We start from the raw sequence: 27,814 nt of genomic DNA on the forward strand, positions 1-27,814 counted from the left end.
TTTCTGCTTGAAATGAGAAATCGCGGATTTAATTAAATGGAACTGTCAATATAGGCGTTCTCTTCCAAGAGGTCTACATGAAATATAAGAATCATCGCGCTATTGGAATGTACTCACTTTATAAACCAAACTTACTAATTGCTGATCCCGATCTTATTCGAGTGGTGTTGACAAAAGAATTCAGAAGTTTCCATGACCGCGGAATGTTCTACAATGAAAAGACTGACCCATTGTCTGCCCATTTGTTTTTTTATGCCTGGAAAGAGATGGCGAAATATGCGCGTCAAGATGACACCTACTTTCACTTCGGGAAAAATAAAGCAGATGTTCCCGATTGTTAAGGAATGTGGCGAGAACTGCAAAGTATCTGCAGAGCATAGCACAGATGAGAGATTCCGTCGAAATAAAGATATATTTGCAAGGTAATAAGTTGTTTTCAAAGAAACTGTTTACTTAATTCGAAGTAGAAGTTGCTAATGTAAAAATCGGAGAGGAAATGGTTAAGCAGCGTCAACAAATGCTCTTTTCATAAAAAAAATTTTTAATCAATTTGACATTTATTGCTGTTTAATGAAGAGTTAAGAAGGTTATCAGTTAAAATTATGTAAGTGCATAAGATGGAATATTCTCATAGATGTATACGTCTATGAATATTCTCTACTGATGAATGAATGAGTTTTATATACTATATATTTATAGAACTCATACAGTATGTTTAAAAAACATGTTTACTAATATATATTTAATATATATTAATATATATAAATGCATTAATGCAAACGCAAGCAATACAGAAAGCAAATTATCCAGACAAGCAAATATCGCAAACAGTATGTTTTAATACAGTCACTGATATTGCACATTGAATATAATTACCGATAAATTACATCTGCCTTTAATTCTTAATGATCACGACCTATTACGATTTATCTCACTATAAAAAATATTTTTAAATCGTACAATCGGCAGAATAAAGGATTTTACATTATATAATATTTAATATTCAGAAGAGCAAACATCAAAAATTAGTTTAATAAGTTTTAGTCATTAATATATCATAAATATATTATAATATACCAATATATATTAAATATTTCAAGTATATACTTTGTTATCTAATCATATAGATTAGATAACAAGCTAGTATAAAAAAATTTTATATAGATTAGATAACAACAGTATAAAAAATTTTCAACCGTCAGTAAAATCTGACCTAGAATTCTTATATAAATATAATATAAACTTTCTTCTTTCAACTATAGAATAAATTTATGTATTTTAATAACAAGTGATTTTGTTCTAACATACGTATAAGTATATCAAAGAGAGCACAATATATTAATTAACTTACAATAAAAATGTTTTCTTTTAGATTTGTCATATTTCACTGTATTATCAGACATTTTCAAATTATATTATCATTAAGATTAAGGAAGATTAAGGACTTTACATTATCTAATTTTTAACATTCCAATTGTGAATAATTTGCAATTAATAATAACATTATTTGGAATTCTCATAATATAATTTTTTAAATCTTATTGTAGAAAATGTAATACATGAATAACGGATCTTTCTTTTAATATTTGTAAGAAAAGCCCTCTTGGATCTGGACTATTCCTATATCTTTTTTATAATATCATTTATTTAAAGTGTCCGTGCTTTGTCAACCTTTCTTTATTTGTATGAACTTTTTCTCATATTTTCCACATTTCCGATGTCTCGCAAATTTAATAGAATCTGCTACAACATGAAATAATGTGTCAATTTTACCAATAGGTATTCGACAGATGTAATTATGTCAACGGCTTTTGGTATAAAATCTAATTGTATTGAGGAGCCGAATAACGAATATCGTAAACAAGAAAAGAAATTTTCGAGATGAACTCGATTTGGATTGCCTTGTTCATGTTCGTGCCGAAATTATGGATTTCTTTTCCGTTCCCCTCACGGACCGACAAGTCACCAGCTTTTACATGAATATGTTTCGAGAGAATGTGGAATACAGACAAATTCATAATATCGTAAGGCACGACTTTATGAATCTGCTCATTCAACTTATGGAGAGAGGCTACGTTGATCCTGACGATGACAAGAAGACCACCGACGTAAAATGTTAATATATATTTTTATTTATTAGAAGGAACGGGCTAATTAATATGTTTTTTATATTTTATTAATATATTAATATATTTTTATATGTTGAACCCGTTGATGACAAGAAGGCAACCCATGAATGTTAATTTACTTTATATTTATTTTTATACTAATAATTTCCCCCACGTGTCGTAAAAATATGCATATATTATTATTTCGTATTGCAGTTTTGCAAGTCAGTTAATTAAAATATTTTTTAAATTTTTTTACATAAAATTGTTAACAAAATTATGTTATTTTATTTATCCGCAGCCACTGTAAGCAAACTCACTATGGAGGAAGCTATGGCGCAAAGTTATATCTTCTTCATAGCAGGTTTCGAAACTTCCTCGACGACAGCAACATTCGCTCTGTACGAATTAGCACAACATCATGACATACAAGATAAAGTTCGACAGGATATCGATGAAATGTTGACAAAACATGGTGGTGTGACATATGACGCTGTGAACGAAATGACATATCTTCACAAAGTAGTAAATGGCAAGTGTATCGTCGCATTGTATTTCCATTTACTCAATTTTGAACAAAAGAGCAAGATTTTATATTATATAAAATCTCGTTATTTCTATATACACTTAAATAAGTTCTTTTATTTTGAAATTAATATGTATATTTTTATAATTTCTTTTACATATTCCAGAAACTTTGAGGAAATATCCGCCTCTTCCAGTGTTGAATCGCACCTGTACCGAAGAAATAGACTTACCGACAATGAACGTTCGCCTGCCAAAGGGGACTTTAATAACTATACCGGTGCTTGGGCTGCATCGAGATCCGTCGATATATCCGGACCCAGATAAATTTGACCCGGAACGGTTCAACGCGGACGTGATAGCAGAAAGGCTTCCTTACGCTTATTTACCATTCGGGGAAGGCCCACGAAATTGCATTGGCAAGAATATGAATTAAGCTATTAATATATTTAACTTATCAATCTGTTGTTTATAAACTATTTTTATTATCATGTATATATATATATATATATATATATATATATATATATATATCTCTCCTATTTCTTATAATAATTACACTTAAATTGACAATAATAAGCGTTTTAATATTTGCATTACAAAATTTTCTTCAATTGTATTTCAAAAACATATTTTATTTAAAGCAAGTATATATTTATTAATTAAATATGATAAAAATATTGGTAATAACAATAATAATAACTATGTAAAGGTATTTATTAAATGTGTTCCTTTGATGTTAATTTAACACTCATCATCATCATCATCATCCTGATTTGTCAACCGAATCAAACGCTTACTCATAATCAACAATTTTCTCATAATCAACGCTTTCTCATAATCAACAATTTAACACTAATCGCTAAAAAAGAAAATTAATCTTAAGTTTAGTAATCTTTGCTCTAATATGAGTGTTCGCTTCATACGATTCGAGGGCTATGGAGAGAGTTAGATATATTTTTTAAATTGTCCTTAAGTAGAGCTTCGTAAAGCTTAAATAGAGCTCGTAGACTAAAGAATAAGTATGAAAATGTCTCACAAATGTCTCACAAATACATGGCATTAATATCATTAATTTTCAGGTGCGCGATTTGGCTACGTGCAAACGAAAGTCGGACTCGTTTGTCTTTTGTCGAAATACAAATTCAAGCTCCACTCCCGGACTTCGGTTCCGTCTATTTTCGACGAAAAATCTATGATTCTTACAGCGAAAGGTGGTGTACATCTTATTATCGAACCGCGATAAAATATACATATAATCGCAATCTTACATAAACTTAAAATATAAACTTAAAATATTTGTATTCTTGTCTTCTTCTAAATATATATAGAATATTTTGTGTAAAGATGTTGTATATTAAATATCACATATACACAATTAACCCTCCATGTGCATACGTTTTTCCGGTACTTTCCCAATGCACACGTGGAGTATTTTAAAAAATCTGAAAAAATTCACAAAACATCTGTTGCATTGTAGTTGACGATTTTACAGTTATTTTGATAAACATCGTTTAATTAATATTTCCTGGTAGGCTTGCGAGTTTTACAGTTACAAGCAGGTATCATTTTGGCTAGGACGCCGTAGACGTAAGCACATAGAGGGTTAACCCTTAAATGCCACACCTCTCAAGAATCTCGTAAATGACACATGGGGTCTAAAAGACCCAGCATTGGTATTTTAAAAAATCTGAAAAAATTCACAAAACATCTGTTTGCATTGTAGTTGACGATTTTACAGTTATTTTGATAAACATCGTTTAATTAATATTTCCTGGTAGGCTTGCGAGTTTTACAGTTACAAGCAGGTATCATTTTGGCTAGGACGCCGTAGACGTAAGCACATAGAGGGTTAACCCTTAAATGCCACACCTCTCAAGAATCTCGTAAATGACACATGGGGTCTAAAAGACCCCAGCATGAAAAATGTCTCCTTACTTATTGATTTTTTGATATTTAGTTATGAAAAATATTTTCATGTTCAAGCTTGAAAGAGTTAAAATATTGCCAACATAGTATAAAATTAAAATTAAAAAATCAATTAAATAAAATAAATATGAGCTCCATTTTTGGCAGGAACATTTGAAAATATATCATTCTAAAGGGTCTGGGGTCCGCTGGACCCCGGGTAGCATTTAAGGGTTAAAAATATTATAAAACTAGATCTGTTTTTTGTATTACATATTTCTCTTTATTATTGCTTTTACATTATTACATTGTGTTTTATTTTTAAATATAATAGTAATGTACACTAACATGTATTTTTCTTTTGTTATTATATTATTATTACCTTATACTACTACACAGTAAGAATGTTTGATGTGCAAAAATAACATTTAAATTGTTTTTATTGAATTTCTTATAAATTATATCTATAATTCTGTTCTTAGATAATCATTTATAATTTTAATTTATTCTTTAAAGATGGATACAAAATAAAGTGCAAGAAAATTGTATAAATACTAGCATAATTAATAATTTACTTGAAATAAAGTTAGTGAAACTGTGAATTAAATTTTGCATTAAATCTAAAAAATTTAATTATTACAATAACATTATTATAATAATACACGAAAATATGACTAACATTTAAACTAATCAGATTCGAGGTATCTTTAACACAAAGTATATAGTTAAAGAATAAAGTTATTAAAATTATCAGTTACATAGACGTACGAGATATTATATATATATATATATATATATATATATATATATATAGTAAAAATAAAAAATTCAAATACAAAAATGTCAAAATTATAATTATTTTTCAGTAACACAGCAATTAAAACAGTCCAATGTCGTATAGAGTCTGCGTATCTATTTGACATACGTACGTAATTCTAGACAATAGATACTAATTTTTACTGCTTAACTGGTATAATAGAATTATGTCTTGATTTTGTATCTATAGATGCTATATATAGTATAGGTATACAAATATTATGCAACCAGTTATCTCGATAAGTTAGTACTAAATAACAGAATAAAAAGAAACTTATGTAATTAACTAAATTACATTACTTAGAAATTATTATGGTAATAATTATCTAATTTTAATTTGGGAAATAAAATTTGTATTTGTTTTATAATCAGAAAAAAATGTCAATACACTGTTTTATATTATCATTTATTTTATTATTATTTATATCCAAATCTTTATGTAACATGTAAATCCGTAATTTAAATTATTTTTGTTTTATTATCAGTTTTTCTAATTAAGATATCTCGTAAAATAGCTACATTTTGTCCTGAAAAGACATAGGAATATAAATAAAAGAAAGGGGTTATTTTTAAAAAATTGACCCAACTAACCAGGTTTTTAATTATTATTAGCACAACGTACATTTCGGCCATAGATTTTGGCCCTTTTTAAGTGACAAAGTTACAATACATATAAAAGTTACTTGATTATGAGTAAGTGTGCGCGTCAAATATCTAGTAACTACAGTGTACACGGAAATAATTTTTCGTTATATTTTACCGTTAAATTCAAACTACAAACTTCGGACAACTTGGAACAATTTGGGACAATTTGGGACAACCTGGGACAACTTGGCAACCAATCAAATATTATTGATAACGATAGGAATTTTCAAAATATACAAAAGACATTTTACAAACAACGTAATAAAAATTACCAAGCATAATTTTTTAAAAAATTAATGAACTTTTACTATATATTTTAGTAAAATTAATCAAACATATTTTATATTTTATTGTAATAAATAGTAATACTTTTTATTATGGTAGATATCAATTGGAATAGCTCGCATAAAATTCTTGGTAATAGGTGTTGTCTTACAACTATCATGATTTTCAGGGTAAATTGTAAGAGAAAATTCTTTCTGTCTGAACATTGAGGTGACTAAGAAATTCGTGTTGAGAAGCACGTACGCCTCGTTCTACTCGTTCTACTTGTTGTACTCTACAGGTTAGTCACAGAGTGTGGACGTGCTTCTCAACACGAATTTCTTGGTCACTTCAATGTCTACACTATAATTACTAGATATTTGATGCGCAAACTTACTCATAACTAAGTAACGTTTGTATGTATTGTAACATTGCCACTTGAAAAGGGCCAAAATCTATAACAGAAACGTTGTGCTAATAATAATAAATCTGGCCAATTGGGTCGATTTTTTGAAAAATAACCATTTTTTAAATTATTTGCTGGCAACGTGAAAAGTTCCTAAAATAGGTAAAATTGTGTAAATTTAATAAATAAGTAAATAAATCACTAAATTTTTTATTTGGGCAATTTAGAAATTTATTTTCTTTATTTGTTAGATTAAATGTTAGACTAAATTCTATTAATAAGCACAAATAATTCTTAATTTATCAAAGCAATACAATTTTATTTTCTTCGAAAAGTAAAAATTTGGTAAAAAATAATAACTATAATTTTTATTAATCTTTATATCTTTTTCAATACATATAAGATATCATATATTACATATACAGGATGATTTACTTAATAAGTGTTAACACATCTGTTATCTCCTGAATAGTTAAAGATATTGAAATTTCACTGACTGTGAGATAAACTAGATGAAGGAGTTAATAAACCTAATAAACCTTAAAGAATATAAAGTAAGATATGCGTTTACAGTAAAAAATGATATTTATATAAAAATTTGGATATATAAAAATTGATATAAAAATTTGAATATACTTTTTGACCAGGTCTAGCAAAATGTAACAACTATGGCGCCGGCGTGCCAATGAGCTGACAACGATTGCCTAAAGCAATTCACTAAAAAAATCGTCACAGATAGATAATATTTTAGTGCTTGATAAGAAGATACATATAAATGCATAGCCTATTCAGACTTCGGTCTCAGTAGTGCGCTCCGAGACGTGAAAACAGCATACAGTAGAAATAGAATCATCTCCGAGATAGTCGTTTCACTTAAAAAAAAAAGGTTAGTATTAACAATAGATTTTATAGAATTTAGTAAAATAACGTATACAACAAAATATGTTAGACTAACATCTTTTTAACAATAAATTGCTTATTAGTCATTCTTTACATTAAATCGCCTAGCGGGATTAAATTAATTCTTTCATCAAGAAAAACAGTTTTTGTTTGCGTAGAAAACAGAAGCGCAAAAATTCCATTATTTCAAATCATATATTGCTGGTTATATGATTTGCCATGTCAAGAAACACGGTAGTATATCTCGCGCCCAGTTCATATGCAATGAAATTACTGTATTTACGCAAGCTGCCGGAATTTCATATTTTTCACCGATCGAGTTTTAATTTCAATTAATAGCTGAGATTTTAATTACATAAAAAAGTGTTTTTAGTTTTCCTCTCTGTGCTCTGTAAATGGAGATATCGTATAACGCTATGTCCAAATATTTAATTATATATGTAACTTCTAATTAAAATTTTTAGACCGCAATTGGTATTTAGAGGTATTTAGAGATATTTAGGAGTTGCTCTTTCGGAAATTCTATTTGGCGATAAGGGATATTAAAAAAAAAGATATAAAGGTTGAAAGTAGTGAAAGATATGAAACGACTGAGTTATTTAATTTTGTTAAATAATCCGGTAAATCCGGATTAATAAGCAACAAAATTCGAATTATTCTCTTCAAAGTATTCATAAATCTCATACGGACTACAAATTGCGAATTAGGAAACGCACAAAATCTAATCCATAATCTAGCTCTCAAAGCATTAAAAAATATAAGAGTTAATATTCTCATTAAATCCTGCTCAATGTGAACGTTTTACAAGGTGATTATCAGAGATCGGATCGCGATGCCGTTTTCCCCACTCCAAGCAATCCAGCGCCATGAGCAAAGGAGGCACCGTCGCATAGAGTACACAAATATTTATATTTATATACCCGACGGTACCCCTTTTGCTACGTTACTCCGTTAGACCGGCGCGGCGGCGTGGAGGGTACTGCTTCTCACGGCGCTAGCACACGCTTGGAGTGGAGAAAACGGCACCGCGATCCGGTCTCTAGTAATTGTTTATCGTTATATTTCGGTTATAGATTCGCGATGATACTTGCGGAATTAATCGGGGTTCTAATCGGTGCCCTGAGCATTGTGTATATTTATTATAAATTTGTGATATTCAATTTCTGGCACAAAAGGGGTGTTTTTTATATTGAACCCGTTATACCAACTGGAAATATAACGGCTCTGATAACTGGAAAAAAGCAAGCAGGCGAGTATCTCTATATTAATATAAACGGTATACGTATATTTACTTTCTTGTGTACTTTTTACATTTTTTATTAATTTAAATATTTAATTAAGATGGGAGAGACATAATTGAAATTTTATATAATAAAAATACTTAAAAACATAAAATTTAACCTTTGGAAGACATAATAGAGGTCTATTTGTAAAATCTTATTGTTTTTCCTAGAACACGATTTATAATATTAACCCTAGTTCGCCACACTCCGGTCCAGTGGACCGCTAAACGTTTTTCGGTTTTCTAGTTTTCACGTATTAACATAATTTTCTAGTTTCCTTATAATAAGTTCAATTTAAATTTAAATCATTTTCTTTCTGATATTATCATAAACATCTTATTCAGAATCTGTATTTCCAATTTCTACAGTACAAGCTTGAAAATATTAATTAAAATAAAAATGACAATGCGACAAATTCTCATGAATTATAATTCTGCAAAATGATAATTGCTGCACTATAATTTACAATTACATTTTATTTGTCACTTCTATCTATAATTATTACAAATTTGTTTCTATTTTTATCAAATTAAAGATTTATTCTTTGTAATTGCATTTCTACTTGAAATAAAAAATCACGGAATTAATTAAACGAAACTGTCAACAGGCGTTCTCTTCCAAGATGTCTACATGAAATATAAGAATCATCGCGCTATTGGAATGTACTCACTTTATAAACCAAACTTACTAATTGCTGATCCCGATCTTATTCGAGTGGTGTTGACAAAGGAGTTTGAAAGTTTCCACGATCGTGGGGTGTACTGCAACGAAAAGATTGATCCACTAACCGGCAATTTGTTCTTTATGCCCGGAAAGAGATGGCGAAATATGCGCGTCAAGATGACACCTACTTTTACTTCGGGAAAAATAAAGCAGATGTTCCCGATTGTGAAGGAATGTAGCGAGACACTCGCGAAGTATCTAGAGAACAAAGCACAAATGAGAGATTCTGTTCAGATGAAAGATATGTTTGCAAGGTAAAAATCTTATGTCGTAAAAGTATGACATCTAAATATATTGGAGAGTTTCCTTCTGAATTTTTAGAATTCTCTTTCCGTCTTCTTTCCAATCTTTTTTTAATCTTCTCTTCAATATAGTATTATAATCTCCCGATATGCCAATCTTTCTTTATTTGTTTGAGATAATGCTTATGTAATTTTTCAATACCTATGACATTTCACAAATTTCGATAAAATTCATTAAAAATGCTAATTTCTTACCAATAGATATACAACGGATGTAATCATGTCAACGGCATTTGGCATCAAATCTAACTGTATTGAGGAACCGAATAATGAATTTCGAAAGCAGGGAAAAAAGATTTTTAAAATGAATCCAATTTATATTGCTCTGTGTGGGTTTGCGCCGAAAATTATGGATTTCTTTTCTATCCCTTTCACGGACCGACACGTCAGCAACTTTTACATAAATATGTTTCGAGAGAATGTAAAATATAGGCAAGCTCATAATATCGTCCGATACGATTTTATGAATCTGCTCATTCAACTCATGGAGAGAGGCTACGTTGATCCTGACGATGACAAGAAGACCACGGACGTAAAATGTTAATATATATTTTAATTCATTAGAAGGAACGGGTTAATTAATATATTTTTTATGTTTTATTAATATATTTTTACATGTTTCATACGTATATATAATAGCTTCCCTATATATATTAAAAATATCTTTTGAAAGAGAGTATTAAAAATATATATTTGGTTTACCCATAGCAAACATAAATAAACTTACTATGCTGGAAGCTACTGCGCAAAGTTATATCTTCTTCATAGCTGGTTTTGAAACCTCCGCGGCGACGGCGACGTTCGCTGTATACGAATTAGCGCAACACCAAGATATACAAGACAAAGTTCGCAAAGAAATCGATGAAATATTGACAAAGCATGGTGGTTTGACCTACAACGCTGTGAACGAAATGACATATCTTCACAAAGTGATACAAGGCAAGTATATTAAATATCAAAAATATATAATTATTTACATGTACGTTTAAATAAATAACTTGTATTTTGAAGGAGAGGTATACTTTTCTTTTACACATTGCAGAGACTATAAGAAAATATCCATCTCTTCCTGTCTTAAATCGTATCTGCACTAAGGATATAGATTTACCGACAACGAACATTCACCTGCCAAAGGGGACATTAATAACTATACCGGTGCTTGGGCTGCATCGAGATCCGTCAATATACCCGGACCCGGAAAAATTTGATCCTGAACGATTCAACGCAGACAAAATAGAAGAAAGGCATTCATATGCTTATTTGCCGTTCGGAGAAGGTCCACGGAACTGCATTGGTAAAGATATAAATTTATCATTAAAATATTTAATTTGTATATCGCTACATAAACGTCTCATGCAAGTATTTTTCTTTATTTAATCTCTAATTTCTCTATTTCTCTATTTCTCTATTTCTCTATTTCTCTATTTCTCTATTTCTCTATTTCTCTATTTAATATTTAGGTGCGCGGTTTGGCTATATACAAACGAAAGTCGGACTCGTGAGTCTTCTTTCGAAATATAAGTTCAAACCTCATCCCCGGACAGCGGAGCCGTTCGTTTACAACGAAAAATCTCCTGGTCTCGCGATAAAAGGTGGTACATATGTTTTTATTGAACCACGATAAAATAATTGCGCTCTTGCGTGAACTATAAATATTTCTACTTTTATTCGAAAAATATAGATACAAGTCTCAGGTTTTAATAGCAATATTGCGCCTCTATATCTGCGGATAAAAATAAGAAATCTGTTAGATGTAAAACAGTTATATTTGAAAATATTAATTATTCTGAGCGTTATTCTAATTTAGACGTATTATTTGCATTTTATTAGATTATTGTAGTTTATATTCCAATTAAATACATATTGCGTTTTAGTATCATAATATTATTTCTGATAAAAAGAAAAAATATATTTGTCGCTTTTTTTGTATTTTTAGTGTCAGTTCTATGTGATTTATTTAACAAAAAGAAATAGTTTTGTTCAATCAATCTATTAATCCGATAAAGTTATTTAAGATCAATTTGTAATGTACTATAAGATATAATTTAATATTTATTTTTTAATAAAAATCATAAAATTGTACTTGATTTATAGTATCTGTAAGTAATATTTATCATGTACAATATATGAATGTGTGACATAAAATTAATTAATTAAAGAATAAAATGGTACTTTTATTTAAACCTGTTGTATAATATCATTACTTACTTTTTAATTTTTAATATCTACTAAATATTAAAACATATTTTTGGGGAATATTATTTTGTTGTTTCTATTATTCTCAATAAATTTTTAATAAGTTTTGTTATTATTAAGAATACTAATAAATACTTATATTAACTGAAAATATCAAATACGTATATAACCATGCGTATATACGTTTTCTTCTCTTGAGTGCAGTAATTTCGTACACACTTCTACGATCGATCAAAGTGAGAAGAGCAAGAATAGATAAATTTTGCCATTTTTATAAGCTTGCGTCAGAAAGTCAGCGAATCGATTAATTTTTAATTTGTTTTTCCCTTTACGTAATATAATGTGCAAGTGACTCGAGCTTCAAAATTAATCATATGTCACAGTGAATACATTGTATAAGTACAATCATAAATTACTCAAATTAATATATCTCTTAGTTTTTAATAATACACTGACAGATACATACTCGCAATCAGTTTGACGTTCTTCAATCGAGACACACAAATAGAATACAGTAGAAATAGAAAAATAATATATCTAATAATAATATCTTTATTGATAATAAAATCTGAAGTTAACAAGTCGTATTGCTACAAAAAGCATCAAGAGAAGTGAAAGAAAGACTTGAGCATCTCTAAAACAGCCGCTTCTCTCTCTCTCTCTCTCTCTCTCTCTCTCTCTCTCTCTCTCTCTCTCTCTCTCTCTCTCTCTCTCTCTCTCTCTCTCTCTCTCTCTAAAAACAAAGATAATGTTAACAACAAATGCATAATGTTAACAACAAATGCATAATTTTTTTACAAAATTTATTAACGTACATAAAATATGTCAGAATAACGTACATTTTTTCGTCATTAAGTTATTTATTAAAATTGCGTCGTATATTGATTTTATTTTTTACATTTTTCTAATTTAGCAAAATCTAACTGATTTAACTTAGGGCCATTCTATAATACGTCGCAAACGATGGCAACTGCTGGTTGAAAAGTGTTATTTCTGAATGCCGATTGCCAGTTACTGTCGCCAAAAAAATTAAAAGTTCGCCAACTCTCTTTTGACAACCGCCACTGACAAGCGCAACCGGAAATAACACTTTTCAAATAGCTGTTGCCATCGTTTGCGACGTATTGTAGAATAGCCCTAACACCCAGCGACCTAGGTCTGTGAGATTAGCTAATCTCACAGTCTGACCTACACCATGACTCAAAGTAAATCTAGTCATCAATCGTTTACATCGAAAGAGAGAAAGAGACCTACAAATTGACATCCGGGTCATATTTGGGGTCGTCATAAATTCATTTTCACAACACCTCCACGGAAAGTTCGACTTTCCATGCCTGTAGAGAGGGGCGAAAGCGGCCAATTTCACGCCAGGGCGGCATAGCGGGCGGAAAGTGGTTACTTTCCGCCCTAGGGAGGAAAGTAAGCCCTGGCTTGAAATTGACCACTCTCGCCTCTCTCTAAGCATGGAAGTCGAACTTTCCGTAAAGGTATTGTGAAAAATATCGTGTGCACCTCGGGGCGAAAGCTTTTTCAGACGAGTGTGATTTGCCGCCCTCGCCTTCGGCTCGGGTTTATTAAATGGTACATGATACGGCATGTTTTGTACGCAAATTTCGTTTTTTACACAACGTTCTATTTCTTCGTGAACGACTACATACTAAGCATGACTTACGACACATCAAGTAGAAATAAACAGCAAATAGCTAACGATAGTTTCAATACAGTCTTTGCAAGTACTTTCTTTACATTGCAAAACAATCTATCGTGGGTTTTTGTCATGGGGATGTTGCTGCTCTTCACTTATCGAGAGATCTTGCAATTTCGCTCCTATCCCCAACGCTACTTGGTAGATTTGGAAAACTGGTCACAAGTTCTGCTAATTGACTGCTACTGACTTTTGCACTGCTGTGCGGCGCAGGACTGCAAATCGGGGTCATGGTTATCCTGCTGTCCACCTGGGAGCTAATAACTCTGATAAGCCATCATCTGTTTCCGTCTTGTATCGAAATGTTTCGAACTGTCTTCTTCAATTTCGTTCGCTTTTTCTTCCCGTATCTAATTCTGATTCTCGCATTCACTCTAGCTTTCTACGTGCTCTTGAGGAATGACGGTTTCTCTAATCCTGGTCTTTCGCTTTTCAAAACCATCATTATGTTCACCGGCGAGTTTGACGCCAATAACATTTCTTTTTCTGCGTATCCTGTTTGGAGCCGCATTGTGCTCATGCTGTTCATCTTTCACATAGTCATCGTGCTGTTTAATTTGCTTAATGGTTTGGCAATCAACAACATTGCCGAGATTCTGAATAAGGCCGAGATTATCGGACTAATCTCCCGGGTACGTCTGATCGCTTGTTTCGAAAGAATGATAGTCGCGAAACCATTCTGCTGGAATTCTAAATGGACGTGGTCGAATCCTTTTAATTTCTTTTCCAACAAGATTTTCCTCTTTCCACATTACCTCAGATGCGGTAAAATAAGTTTCAAACCTTACGATGATAATCTGATTGTTTATGATGGCGATAACGTTGATGGCTATTCCATGGATTGGTCCACTTTGAAAATGGATCCTAACATAGTCAAACATGCTAAGCAGGTTGTTTACGATAAGAATGAATTGTTGAATGATGATATACCCAGCAAACACAGAATACACCGAGTGCGCAATTTGATAGCAAATTGTCGCCAAGATGGCATCAAATTCAGAATTTGGCGACAATTTGCTATCAAATTGCGCACTCGGTGTATTCTGTGTTTGCTGGGTAATGAATGAACTTGCTAAGTTGCAAACAAGATTGACACAGATAAAAATTACTTTGAGATATAAAGATGATGCTGAAGAAAACATTATTGAAAATTAAATTTGAGAGGTTTTCTTAATAAGTGTTAAGTAATGAAATGCATGTAAAATGAGAAGATTATATAAAAGATATAATAGTATTTTTTAATCAATATGTAGAAATTGAGAGATAGAATAAAATAATAGACGGAAGAGAGAGAGAGTTATAAATTTAGAGAAGATCACAAAAACGGTAATCTTGTTTAACACAAGTAAGCTTCACTTAAGATTTAAGAGTTAGGAGAATTATCTAAATCTATATATGTGACATAACAAGATTTTCTTTTTCACAAAACTAACATTTTCAAGAAATAAATGACTTAAATGATTTATTTAACGTTAAGACTATCGTCGCAATAAAAAGCTTTAGAACTTTTTTTTGGGAATGACTTTGAATTATTATAATTTACAGAATGATAAATGGTACACAAATAAGCAATAAAATAATTTTTTTCGATTTTTAGTTAAATCACTTACATATAATTACAAGTATATATATATATATATATATATATATATATATATATATATATATATATATTATGACTCTACGCTGTGCGATTGGCATATTTATTAATGTTTACTAACGTTTGTCTTTTACCAGGAGGGTGTGGTCACGAGAAGACCGTAGCCTTATTAGCCACCACTCGCGGTACCGTCTGTCTAGTCTCTCTAAAATCCGCTCCGCAACTGATTATATATGGGACATTCCATGTCAACCGGAACAGCGCCACGCCCAAAATTTGAGCGGAAGCGAGGTATGCGTGCGTGAAACGCACCGGGCGAATTCTCGAGACAGTTTGATGGTTTAATACCTTTGTGTCCTTGTTACATGCGCGCGTGGCTTACAGGCCGTAAGTTCAATGCCGGCGCGCGGCCCTGGTCGCGGCGAGAGAGATTTACGCTCTCGCGCGAAGATACCACCTACACCGTGGCACCGGGCTTCGCCCGGGAGTCGTTTTTCTTCAAACAACTTTATTTGTGTTTCAATATCCATAATCGAAAAAAATTCCTTTATCAGTTCGGATACCGATTCCCAAAAAGATCGGTAACGAAAAACTATACAGTTTATAGCACTCCCCGGGAAATTCTACCCCTGTTTTATATACAATTCTTTAAGATTCGGTCAATTATTTCCCGAAAAATTGAAAAAATTTCTGATACCGGTTTCCCAAAAAATCGGTAATGAAAAATTATACACTTTATGGCACTCCCCGGGAAATTCTACCCCTGTTTTATATACAATTCTTTAAGATTCGGTCAATTATTTCCCGAAAAATTGGAAAAATTTCGGATACCGGTTCCCAAAAAGATCGGTAGCGAAAAACTATACACTCTATAACATTCCCCGGAAAATTCTACCCCTATTTTATATACTTTTGGTAAAAATTCGGTCGAATAGTTTAAGAGTGTATAAAGAACATACATACATACATACATACATACATACATACATACATACATACATACATACATACATACATACATACATACATACAGACATTCTATTTTATATATATAGATAGATATATAGTTGCGATCGTGACGCATAGAGATGTGCGCTAGGCTAGTGAGCCGAAGATCCGGGTTCAAATCCGGCCAAGAATCGTCGATTTTTATTCGATCGCCACCTCTTGGAACTCGGAAGGCAAACCACTGAAGAGTATCTTTATACAACGCTAAGAAATTGGCGAAATATGATATGGTCATCAATATGATATGATCAAATTAAAGACTTCTGGTTTTGTCTACTCATTAGTCAAATAATATTTGCAAGCTTTAGTACCTATACCTTAAAAATAATGTAAAATTGGTTCTTTTACATTTATTGGCCATATGTCTTATATATGATACGATATAAGACATTGGCCTGTGAATATAAAACATCGATTCTACATTATTTTTGTTCTGTGCTTCCGTGAACTGAGTGTCCTTGTCTTGGAAAAAGAAAACGAGCAATTTTGCATACTTAATAATATTGAAACATTTCAGTGATTATAAAAGTATATATACATACATACATACATACTTAACCCTTCGCCCGTAAACTATATAATTTGACTGGCATCGTCCGTAATCTGGGTCGTAAATGTCCTGTCGTTATTTTGACCTAGTAAATAATGTTCAAAAAATCTGAAAAAATTCTGTAATACTTGTATACTATCCTATTTTATAATCCCAAAGTTTATTTAGCGATTCGTTATAAAATAAATTGTTTATAAATAATTCTTTATGCAAAAAATTAATAAAAATCCATTTTTATTAAAAAAATCATATCTCATTGAATTTTAAATCAAAATGAAAAATTCCAACGAGGTTTTATAGTTAAATATGTGTACTTTCAAGAAAAAAATTCTGTATATGGGTCATTTTCAAAAAGTATAATTATTCTGAGGATTGAAAATGGCGTTTTTCGGGTTAAAGAAAAATAAGACTTTTAGCGTAATTTTTACATTATTTTATTAAAAAATCATATAAAATCGTTCAAGAACATTAAGAGTGATTTATTCTGTCCAAGAATTAGCACATGACAAACATAAATTTGTGCGATGCTTTTCACAAACGGCATTACCGCAAAGTCCACAACAAAATGATGTTTTAACATCGTCAGCGTAAGGACAGACTGAGCATCTTTTACGTTTGATTTTAGTGTTTGGATTAAATGAAGTAGTACTTTGAACACCTAAAATTTCTTTAATATTTTGTTTTAAATTAGTTCTTAGAGTATTTACAGTTGCACGAAAGTCTGGCACTGTCCGTAATCAGGGTCAATATTGGCACTGGACGCACTTTGACTCGCTGCTAGTCAAGCACACACTGGCGAATTCCAACGAAACTTTGGGCATGAGTTCTCCCCACTACCTACTTTTTTTACGAGGGAAAGCAAGCCCCCCCCCTTTTCATTTCGGCGGTATTCTATTTTGAATTTCGGCTTGTGCCATTTACGACCCAGATTACGGGCAAAGGGATATATATATATGTTACAGATGTTTTGGCACGGACGCCGTAGACCCACGTATACAGCTGGACGTCCATTAGACGTCTTTTATAAACATATAATGGAGCTCTTCGATGGACACTTTTTGGAGCTTATATGGATGTTTCTTGGAATTTTTGTGGACATTACATGGAGTTTTTATGACTGTACACTAGAAGTCTATTTAAGATGTCCAGTGGACGTCCATGCTGGATGTTATATGTAGTGGAGGTAAATTAGGTTTTTATCTCGGAACCGGTTAAAACTATTCGGATTTGAACGTTTTTTTTAAATGTAGGTAATTAAAAACACTACAATGTTTATGGGTTAAAAATTGACGCTTCTTTTATAATTAAAATAAACCTGAAAATTTATTAAATAAACAATTAGCGTCAATTTTTAACCCATAAACATTGTAGTGTTTCCAATTACCTACATTTAAAAAAAAAACGTTCAAATCCGAGTAGTTTTAACCGGTTCCGAGATAACGCACTTTTTTGGTCTAATTAGTGGAGGCAAATTAGGTTTTTATCTCGGAACCGGTTAAAACTACTCGGATTTAAACGTTTTTTTTTAAATGTAGGTAATTAAAAACACTACAATGTTTATGGGTTAAAAATTTACGCTAATTGTTTATTTAATAAATTTTCAGGTTTATTTTAATTATAAAAAAAGCGTCAATTTTTAACCCATAAACATTGTAGTGTTTTTAAATACCTACATTTAAAAAAAATATATAGAACAGATCCAGAATTACCTGCACTATATTGGCTGAAACCGGAACAAACTTCCGATGGAAAACATCCCCTAATAATAGCTAACAGCAAGCTTACATATGCCAGAGGTATATTTCCATGTCAAGATACACCATCAAATAGAATCACAAATGGATCTCTCACCTGGAGATCCACATTCTCACTCGAGACTAGACCACGTTGCTGTGACTCATACTCGCTTAGAATTATCCGTGGATTTTAAACGTCATGTTCTTGAGGGCAAGGCAATATTAACAATAGAGAAGAAAATGCCGACGTGTAACGAATTAGTTTTAGATAATTATAAACTTAAAATAGATAGTGTAAGAGACTTAGCTACCAGAAAAGAATTAACTAAAACTATTGTAAATCATGATAATATTTTTGGTAGTAAATTCGCCATTACTCTACCAAACGTTGATCATAAAATAAATGAATATAAAATTTAAATTAAATATAGAACAGATCCAGAATCACCTGCACTATATTGGCTGAAACCGGAACAAACTTCCGATGGAAAACATCCCCTAATAATAGCTAACAGCAAGCTTACATATGCCAGAAGTATATTTCCATGTCAAGATACACCATCAAATAGAATCACTAGTGGAGGCAAATTAGGTTTTTATCTCGGAACCGGTTAAAACTACTCGGATTTGAACGTTTTTTTTAAATGTAGGTAATTAAAAACACTACAATGTTTATGGGTTAAAAATTTACGCTAATTGTTTATTTAATAAATTTTCAGGTTTATTTTAATTATAAAAAAAAGCGTCAATTTTTAACCCATAAACATTGTAGTGTTTTTAATTACCTACATTAAAAAAAAAACGTTTAAATCCGAGTAGTTTTAACCGGTTCCGAGATAACGCACTTTTTTGGTCTAATTTGCCTCTATTAATGGATGGATATAATATGGACGTCCATTAGACGTCTTTTATAAACATACTAGCTGGTTACCCGGGCTTCGCCCCGGAGGACATATATGTAATAAGACACGCAAATAGTCTCTCTCTCTCTCTCTCTCTCTCTCTCTCTCTCTCTCTCTCGATTATTCCATATAATGGAGCTCTTCGATGGACACTTTTTGGAGCTCATATGGATGTTTCTTGGAATTTTTGTGGACATTACATGGAGTTTTTATGACTGTACACTAGAAGTCTATTTAAGATGTCCAGTGGACGTCCATGCTGGATGTTATATGGATAGATATAATATGGACGTCCATTAGACGTCTTTTATAAACATATAACCGCGAGCGTTAGTAACCCGCACTGCCGCGACGCGGCTACCATGCGCGAGTACTTTCTCGTAATAAAAAAACATCACGCGCTAGTATAAGAGGCGAGCCTGTGAGAGGCCTGACTGCGATAATTCTTTGCTGCAGATCATCTGAAGTGATATCTCTGGTATCATATAACAGGGGTCTTCGAAGCAATTTTTGATAATTTGTTGGATACAACTTATAAATAATTATCTAATTTGTTGTAAGCTTTATAAGCAAGGTGGTATATCCATAAAGAATCTATAAAACGTTTAGTTAACATATTTTAATTATCCATCGAAGCTCCATGAAACATCTATGGTTGATCTATATGACGTCTAAAAAAGATCTATCAATACGTCTAATGGAGATCTAATGGAGGTACTACAAGCGGACATTTCGAGTATTAGTGGAAATTGTGTGGATGTTACATGGACGTCCATTAAAGGTTTTGAATCTCCATGATGGATGTCTAATGGACGTCTAATGGATGTTTTGCTCCGTGTATACAGCTAGAGGGTTAATAAAATACACGAATAAGCATGCATAATCCATCTGATTCAACGGCGAAAGGTAATCCAAAACGTTTTATACGCATCATTCATAACTGCTAAACGCGCGCTTCTTTAATACTTATTGTTATTGTTATTGTTAGTCGTGTACGGAGCAGAACGGCGCGGCTGGCCTGTTTCTTCTCGTGCGCTTATATCGAGATTTTCGGAGAAAACCGAATGCTTCATATCTTTTCTATATGTGTGTCTGTACAAATAGTATATTACACTACAAGGGCCGAAAGTTGAATTTTCGGCCCTGCGCGTCATGATGCCCCGAGGCGAAGCCGAGGGCATCATGACGAGCAGGACCGAGATTTCAACTTTTGGCCCGCGTAGTGTATACGATTTTTCTTCATAGCCGGTCGAAAGTACGTTATTAATTTTACTTTTTTTAACTTTAAATGTTAATAAGCATGTTTTTGATGCCTGCCCCCGACATTTGCGGCACGAGCGAAGCGAGTGCTGCTGGTCGTGGGGGCAGGCATCAAATACATTCGAAGAGTCAAGTCTTGTCATATTTTGTAAAAATAAATTAATTCCATTCTATCAAAACTGTATATTTACCTTAGGTCCTTAAAATACACAATCAAATTATTTTCTTCACAGTTTGACAGTGAAGTTTTGTGTTCTATCTGCCACTTTTTATACGTGTTGTAAACAAAATTGTATCGATCAACAGACTTCTTTGGCAACGTATCTGTATTTTATTATCAATCGCGCTTCTGCATCGAAATTTCGTATAACTTCTTCCTCGTCTACGGATTCATCAGATGACATATTGTTCATTTTTGCTAGATTATTGAATTGACTTTAATAATATTTTAATATTAAATTAACTGACGACAGAACAATATTAATGACTATTTTTAAGGTTAAAGGGCGTTAAGGTTTAAGGTTATAGAGGGCGCGCGTGTACTTCTCACAGGGAGTAAATGTTAAACTTTCGTCCCTGCTATTAGGGACGAAAGTACGTACTTTCGACCGAGGTATGAAGAAAACATTTATACACTTAAAAAATAGAGGCAGAAGAAAAGATCATACATGATATCCAAGAAAGCAGTGAAAAATCAAAATTTTATTTATATTAAGTACATTTTGAGTATATTAAGACAATAAGTAATATGTCGTAAAATGTATAATTTTAAGAAATAAATTAATTCGATAACAATATTGTATTAAGATTTAATTTAAGACAAAATTAGATTAAGATAGGCGGAATCTGCAGCAGCAGTTCACGTGATATATATTTTTTCTCTTATTTATCACACATCTCCGCTTATCATTCGCTTTGTTTGCTTTCACGCTCAACTTGCGTATCATTCGCACAGAGTCTTACACAAGTGGTGAAAGGATTGCGTAGGATTACTGCTGAATAAAAGTTATTTCTTACAATTCTACATTAGCTATAGAAGACGGAAAAACGTTTTAACAGATTTCTCAACTGTGATTTCAAGCAGAAAGAAGTACCAATATTAAGAAACATAAAAGGAGACAAATTTGAAGATTCTACTGTGAGGAGAGATGTCGTGCGAAAGCATTTTTTGTTGTTATAAGAGGCCGGAATATAGTATAAATGAAAGTAATGTGGACTCAATTGATCTGGAAGTACGGCCTCATCAGTCAACGGCTTCTTCTTCGTCACCTTCCTCTCCTCAAAAGAATACTTTTTTTCACATCTTGCGATATAGATATATGCCAGGTAATTGCAATGTGTATGCGTGCACGTGTTGTGTGCATGTATGTGTGTGCTCGCACCCGCGCACGCATGAACAAGGAGGGAAGCATTTTCGTTAAAAAAAAATTGTACATATAATATACATCAAATGTTCTGGCTCTGATAGATTACAAAAAATACAAATAATTTTTCTTAGAAGAAATTAAATTGTAAAGAATTTACTGTCACTTTATTCAAATTTCTTTGAAAACTTGCAAATAAAAGAGCAGACTCTTAAATTCTATCTGAACAATAGTGACGAGATTAAGTGCCTAAATGTTACGAAAGAAGGATTCCAGGCCAAGTTTATATCTCTCAGAGTCGCCGAAGAATTACTATAAATATAGCCGTGTAATTATTTCAAAATTAGTTGTCCCATTTATATTGACAGTGTTCCAATTTATGATAATTTCTTCTTTTCTTTTTTTTGAAAAAATTAATATTTTTTATTTATCCGCATTTAGAGTTAGCCTCTTTCCTTTGAAGTATTTTTCCCGGCGGCTTTTCAACATTTTCTTTATGTTATTTTCAGATTCCGCCAACATTGTCAGGTCGCTTGCGTACGCAAGTGTGTATATTTTTATCCTACCAATTACAGTTCCTCCAACTTGTCTTTTCTTCAAAAACTCCTTTACATCTGCTAAATATATTATAAAGAGCAGTGGGCTCAGGGGGCAGCCTTGCTTTAGTCCTCTCTCTGTCCAAAATCTTTCTGTTACCTTATTGTTTCCCAATACCACTCTGCTTATAGTCTCCAGTCTGATTTTTGTCTGATTTTGACAATCTCACTCGTTTTCCTTAATAAATCAGCTAATAAGTACGGATCCAATATTTATTCTAAACATGTATTTAACATGTAAGCAAAATCAATTTTGTATACTTTGTTTAACATGTATATTATTAATTTATTATTATGATGAGGTTGGGTCAGAGACGTGATCAGTCACTTGGACATTTACTTGGAGACTCGAGGGCCTATTACAAGCGAAGCAGAATGGAATAGGATAAAAAAAAAGGTCGATTTGTATGGTCATGATATCATTTTTCGTGAACTACTTAACCTATGGTCCGAAGTAACCGATAGGATGGGAATTCTGCTAGTCTGCCGAATACTGGAAATATCGCCACTAGAAATCGACAATCAGTTGGAGTATATAAAGCTGATCCTGATGGGATCAGCACAGATATCAAGAGACACGGTAGTGTCTCGCGCCAAGTACACGCGGTTTTGGAAAACCATTTATGTTCGTTCCGTTGATGGTGATTATATACATATATCGACAAGTATAATAGTACAAACAATAAAAGAAATAGCATTCCTTAAAAAACATAAATTTTTTACAAATATCTGAATTATGATTTCGTCTTTTAGGCGCTTTAGCACATTTGAATATGATAAAAAAAGAGGTCCTTTTGTATGGTCATGATATCATTTTTCGTGAACTACTTAACTCACGGCCCAAAGTAACCGGTACGATGATTCTGGACGTCTGCCGACTACTGGAAATATCGCCGCTAGAAATCGACAATCAGTTGGAGTATATAAAGCTGATCCTGATGGGATCAGCACGCCGGATATCAAGAGACACGGTAGTGTCTGGCGCCAAGTACACGCGGTTTTGGAAAACCATTTATGTTCGTTCCGTTGATGGTGATTATATACATGTATCGACAAGTATAATAGTACAAACAATAAAAGAAATAGCATTCCTTAAAAAACATAAATTTCTTACAAATATCTGAATTATGATTTCGTCTTTTAGGCGCTTTAGCACATTTGAATATGATCAAAAAAGAGGTTCTTTTGTATGGTCATGATATCATTTTTCGTGAACTACTTAACTCACGGCCCAAAATAACCGGTAAGATGATTCTGGAAGTCTGCCGACTACTGGAAATATCGCCACAAGAAATCGACAATCAGTTGGAGTATATAAAGCTGATCCTGGGACAGAGATTTAGGGAAACCATGGATGTTCGTTCCGTTGATGGTGATTATATACATATATCGACAAGTATAATAGTATAAACAATAAAAGAAATAGCATTTCTAAGAAAACATAAATTTCTTACAAATATCTGAATTATGATTTCGTCTTTTAGGTTCTTTAGCACATTTGAATATGATTAAAAAAGAGGTCCTTTTGTATGGTCATGATATCATTTTTCGTGAACTACTTAACCCACGGCCCGAAGTAACCGTAGTAACCCGAAGTAAGATGATTCTGGAAGTCTGCCGACTACTGGAAATATCGCCACTAGAAATTGACAATCAGTTAGAGTATATAAAGCTGATCCTGGGACAGGAATTTAGGGAAACCGTGGATGTTCGTTCCGTTGATGGTGATTATATCATATACATATATCGTCAAGTATAATAGTACAAACAATAAAAGAAATAGCATTTCTTAGAAAACATATTTTCTTACAAATATCTGAATTATGATTTCGTCTTTTAGGCGCTTTTTGAAAAATTTGTATAGCTATTCTGTATCAAAATTTTTTATTTTACAGATATAGGCAATACGGCGTTGCATTACGCTCTCGAGAGAAATTGGTACGAAGCTGCAACTCTACTTCTCAAGGAAGGCAGTTACCTTGGTCAGGTGAACATATTCAACAACATCGTTATCGCGGATATTCCAGAATTCATATTGTCCAGCTATTTTAATGACTGCATTCAATTAAAGAAAGAATGGACGGACGAGTGTACGATCGAGTTCGACTATCGTTGCTCGATGCCGCACGAAAATTTCACTGAACAGCAGGAAATTTCGCGAGCGACCTGTGAAATGGAAGTAATTTTGTATATCGCTAATAACGACACTCTGAAACATTTGTTGAAACATCCGTTAATCTCGTCCTTTCTCTACATTAAATGGTACATGATACGGCATGTTTTGTACGCAAATTTCGTTTTTTACACAATGTTCTATTTCTTCGTGAACGCCTACATACTAAGTATGACTTACGACACAAGTAGAAATAGACAGCAAATAGCTAACGATAGTTTCAATACGGTCTTTGCATGTACTTTGCAAAACAATCTATCGTGGGTTTTTGCCATGGGGATGTGGCTGTTCTTCACTTCCCGAGAGATCTTGCAATTTATCTCCTATCCCCAACGCTACTTGGTAGATTTGGAAAACTGGTCGCAAGTTCTGCTAATTGTACTGACTCTTGCACTGCTGTGCGGCGCAGGACTGCAAATCGGAGGCATGGTTATCCTACTGTCCACCTGGGAGCTAATGACTCTGATAAGCCACCATCTGTTTCCGTCCACTTGTATCGAAATGTTTCGAACTGTCTTCTTCAATTTCGTTCGCTTTTCCTTCCCGCATCTGATTCTGATTCTCGCATTCACTCTAGCTTTCTACATGCTCTTGAGGAATGACGGTTTCTCTAATCCTGGTCTTTCGCTTTTTAAAACCATAATTATGTTCACCCGCGAGTTTGACGCCAAAGACATTTCTTTTTCTGCGTATCCTGTTTGGAGCCGCATTGTGTTCATGCTGTTCATCTTTTACATAGTCATCGTGCTGTTTAATTTGCTTAAAGGTTTGGCAGTCAGCAACATTGCCGAGATTCTGAATAAGGCCGAGATTATCGGACTAACCTCCCGGGTACGCCTGATCGCTTGTTTCGAAAGAATGATAGTCGCAAAACCGTTCTGCTGGAATTCTAAATGGACGTGGTCGAATCCTTTTAATTTCTTTTCCAACAAGATTCTTCTCTTTCCACATTACCTCAGATGCGGTAAGATAAGTTTCAAACCTTACGATGATAATCTGATTGTTTATGATGGCGATAGGCATAACGTTGATGGCTATTCCATGGATTGGTCCACTTTGAAAATGGATCCTAACATAGTCAAACATGCTAAGCAGGTTATCTACGATAAGAATGAACTGTCGAATAACGATATAACGAATGAACTTGCTAAGTTGCAAACAAGATTGACACAGATAAAAAATACTTTGAGATGTGAAGATGATGCTGAAGAAAACATTTTTTTAAATTAAATTTGAGAGGCTTTCTTAAGTAAGTGTTAAGTAATGAAATGCATGTAAAATGAGAAGATTATATAAAAGATATAATAGTATTTTTTAATCAATATGTAGAAATTGAGAGGTAAAATAAAATAATAGATGGAAGAGAAAGAGAGTTATAAATTTAGAGAAGATCACAAAAACGGTAATCTTGTTTGACACAAGTAAGCGTCACTTAAGATTTAAGAGTTAGAAGAATTATCTAAATCTATATATGTGACATAACAAGATTTTCTTTTTTACAAAACTAACATTTTCAAGAAATAAATGACTTAAATGATTTATTTAACGATAAGACTATCGTCGCAATAAAAAGCTTTAGAACTTTTTTTGGGAATGACTTTGAATTATTTTAATTTAGATTAATGGTACACAAAATAAGCAATAAAATAATTTTTTTCGATTTTTTAGTTAAATCACTTACATAATTACAAGTATATATGGGGCATTCTTTCTCAAAATAGCCACCCCTCTGCACATTTTATTTTTGAAGATAAAATGCTTTGCGAGATCTCAAAATTTCCGTCGAAAACTCAATTTTTGGATGCCGTATGGCGATTTTCATTTACATTCAAGGGTGGGGCAGTATGACCAAAATATCGCTCAAACCACCCTAAAAAATAGGAAAGTATGCAAATAACATCTAAAATCTTAGCAGTTTCTATCAAATTCGATGCAACTTTGAAACAAAATGGTTTATGACATCCAATTAAATAGTTTTCAGACGTTACCCCCCATTATAATCAAAATCAACCCTTCAAAACCACCCCTGAATCATCATTTCGACAAATTGACAATTATTCTAAAACAAATAGAGTAAAGAAATTTAAATAGAGTTCACGGGCCGTGAAATTCTTTCAGAATATATTTCAATCAAATTCACCTCCATAAGGATCATAACCAATCAATAAAAATCATCCCCTACACATCATTTAGACAACTGGGCAATTATTCACAGGCAATTAAATATAAAACTTTTTTATTAAGTCTACAGGCCATAGAATTCTATCAGAATGTATTTTGATCAAATTCACACCCATGATGATCAAAATCAGCCCTTAAAAATCATCCCCTAAAAATCATATCAACAACTTTGGAATTCTTTTTAGACAATAAGTCATGTTATATTTTTTTTACTAAGATTCAGACATTCTGGAATTCTTGCAGAATATATGCCGAATAAATTCACCTCCAAGCCAATGAAATACAACCCTAATAAATCAACCCTTAACTATTATGCTGGAAAATTTGTAATTATTCTTATACTACTTAACTACAAATTGTATTTATGGTAACTGAAGGCCATAAAATTCTATCAGAATATTTTGATCCAATTCAACCTCATGATGATCGTAACAAACCCTCAAAAATCATCCCCTAATCAACATTTCTAAAACCTGACAGATATTCTTGTACCATGTGACTTAGAATTATATTTATGGTGACCACAGGCAATACATATCTGTGAGAATATATTCCAATCCAATTCACTCTTGTGGCGATCGTAAAGAACCCAAAAAATCTATTTCCTAATCCAGTATTGGATCAGTATTGTATCGTTCCATAACCATTACGATAAAGACCAGT

At 32.5% G+C, this 27,814-nt stretch overlaps 2 protein-coding genes and 1 pseudogene across 9 annotated transcripts; all 3 read left to right on the forward strand.

Moving 5' to 3' along the window:
* The first annotated feature begins 58 nt into the window (after positions 1–58).
* LOC139786238 (cytochrome P450 6k1-like) lies at positions 59–11,869 on the forward strand (annotated as a pseudogene).
* Positions 7,425–10,424, forward strand: LOC139786237 (cytochrome P450 6k1-like). The gene is made up of 4 exons (XM_071725399.1): positions 7,425–7,558; positions 8,646–8,821; positions 9,463–9,832; positions 10,082–10,424. The coding sequence occupies exons 2-4, from the start codon at positions 8,653–8,655 to the stop codon at positions 10,422–10,424; spliced, it is 882 nt and encodes a 293-aa protein (XP_071581500.1). The 5' UTR covers positions 7,425–7,558; positions 8,646–8,652.
* A 3,769-nt stretch (positions 11,870–15,638) lies between the features above and the next one.
* LOC139786233 (transient receptor potential cation channel protein painless-like) lies at positions 15,639–26,555 on the forward strand. Of its 8 annotated transcripts, XM_071725390.1 has the most exons (9): positions 15,639–15,672; positions 17,902–17,944; positions 20,429–20,483; positions 21,922–22,746; positions 23,100–23,438; positions 23,551–23,829; positions 23,942–24,169; positions 24,282–24,521; positions 24,693–26,555. In XM_071725390.1, exons 4-9 carry the CDS (start codon positions 22,455–22,457, stop codon positions 26,198–26,200), a joined length of 2,886 nt encoding a protein of 961 aa, XP_071581491.1. In that variant the 5' UTR covers positions 15,639–15,672; positions 17,902–17,944; positions 20,429–20,483; positions 21,922–22,454; the 3' UTR covers positions 26,201–26,555. The 8 variants fall into 8 exon arrangements, with proteins under 8 accessions (XP_071581491.1, XP_071581494.1, XP_071581497.1 ...); XM_071725392.1 differs by lacking the exons at positions 15,639–15,672; positions 17,902–17,944; positions 20,429–20,483 and adding an exon at positions 21,785–21,842 and having other exon boundaries at positions 21,922–22,163; positions 22,711–22,746; XM_071725393.1 differs by lacking the exons at positions 15,639–15,672; positions 17,902–17,944; positions 20,429–20,483 and having other exon boundaries at positions 21,766–22,746; positions 24,693–24,784; positions 24,869–26,555.
* The last annotated feature ends 1,259 nt before the right edge of the window (positions 26,556–27,814 follow it).

Source organism: Temnothorax nylanderi, unplaced genomic scaffold (genome assembly GCF_030848795.1).
Source record: "Temnothorax nylanderi isolate EJ_2023f unplaced genomic scaffold, tnyl_v1.0 TNYL_tig0989_pilon, whole genome shotgun sequence".
Taxonomy (NCBI): Eukaryota; Metazoa; Arthropoda; class Insecta; order Hymenoptera; family Formicidae; genus Temnothorax; species Temnothorax nylanderi.

Coding starts and splice junctions, on each gene's coding strand:
- LOC139786237 (XM_071725399.1), top strand. CDS start 8,653: ATGATACTTGCGGAATTAATCGGGGTTCTAATCGGTGCCCTGAGCATT. Junction 8,822..9,462: donor AACTGGAAAAAAGCAAGCAG/GCGAGTATCTCT, acceptor AACTGTCAACAG/GCGTTCTCTTCCAAGATGTC. Junction 9,833..10,081: donor ATGAAAGATATGTTTGCAAG/GTAAAAATCTTA, acceptor TCTTACCAATAG/ATATACAACGGATGTAATCA.
- LOC139786233 (XM_071725390.1), top strand. CDS start 22,455: ATGTTACGAAAGAAGGATTCCAGGCCAAGTTTATATCTCTCAGAGTCG. Junction 23,439..23,550: donor TTATGTTCGTTCCGTTGATG/GTGATTATATAC, acceptor TTCGTCTTTTAG/GCGCTTTAGCACATTTGAAT. Junction 24,522..24,692: donor GGATGTTCGTTCCGTTGATG/GTGATTATATCA, acceptor TTTATTTTACAG/ATATAGGCAATACGGCGTTG.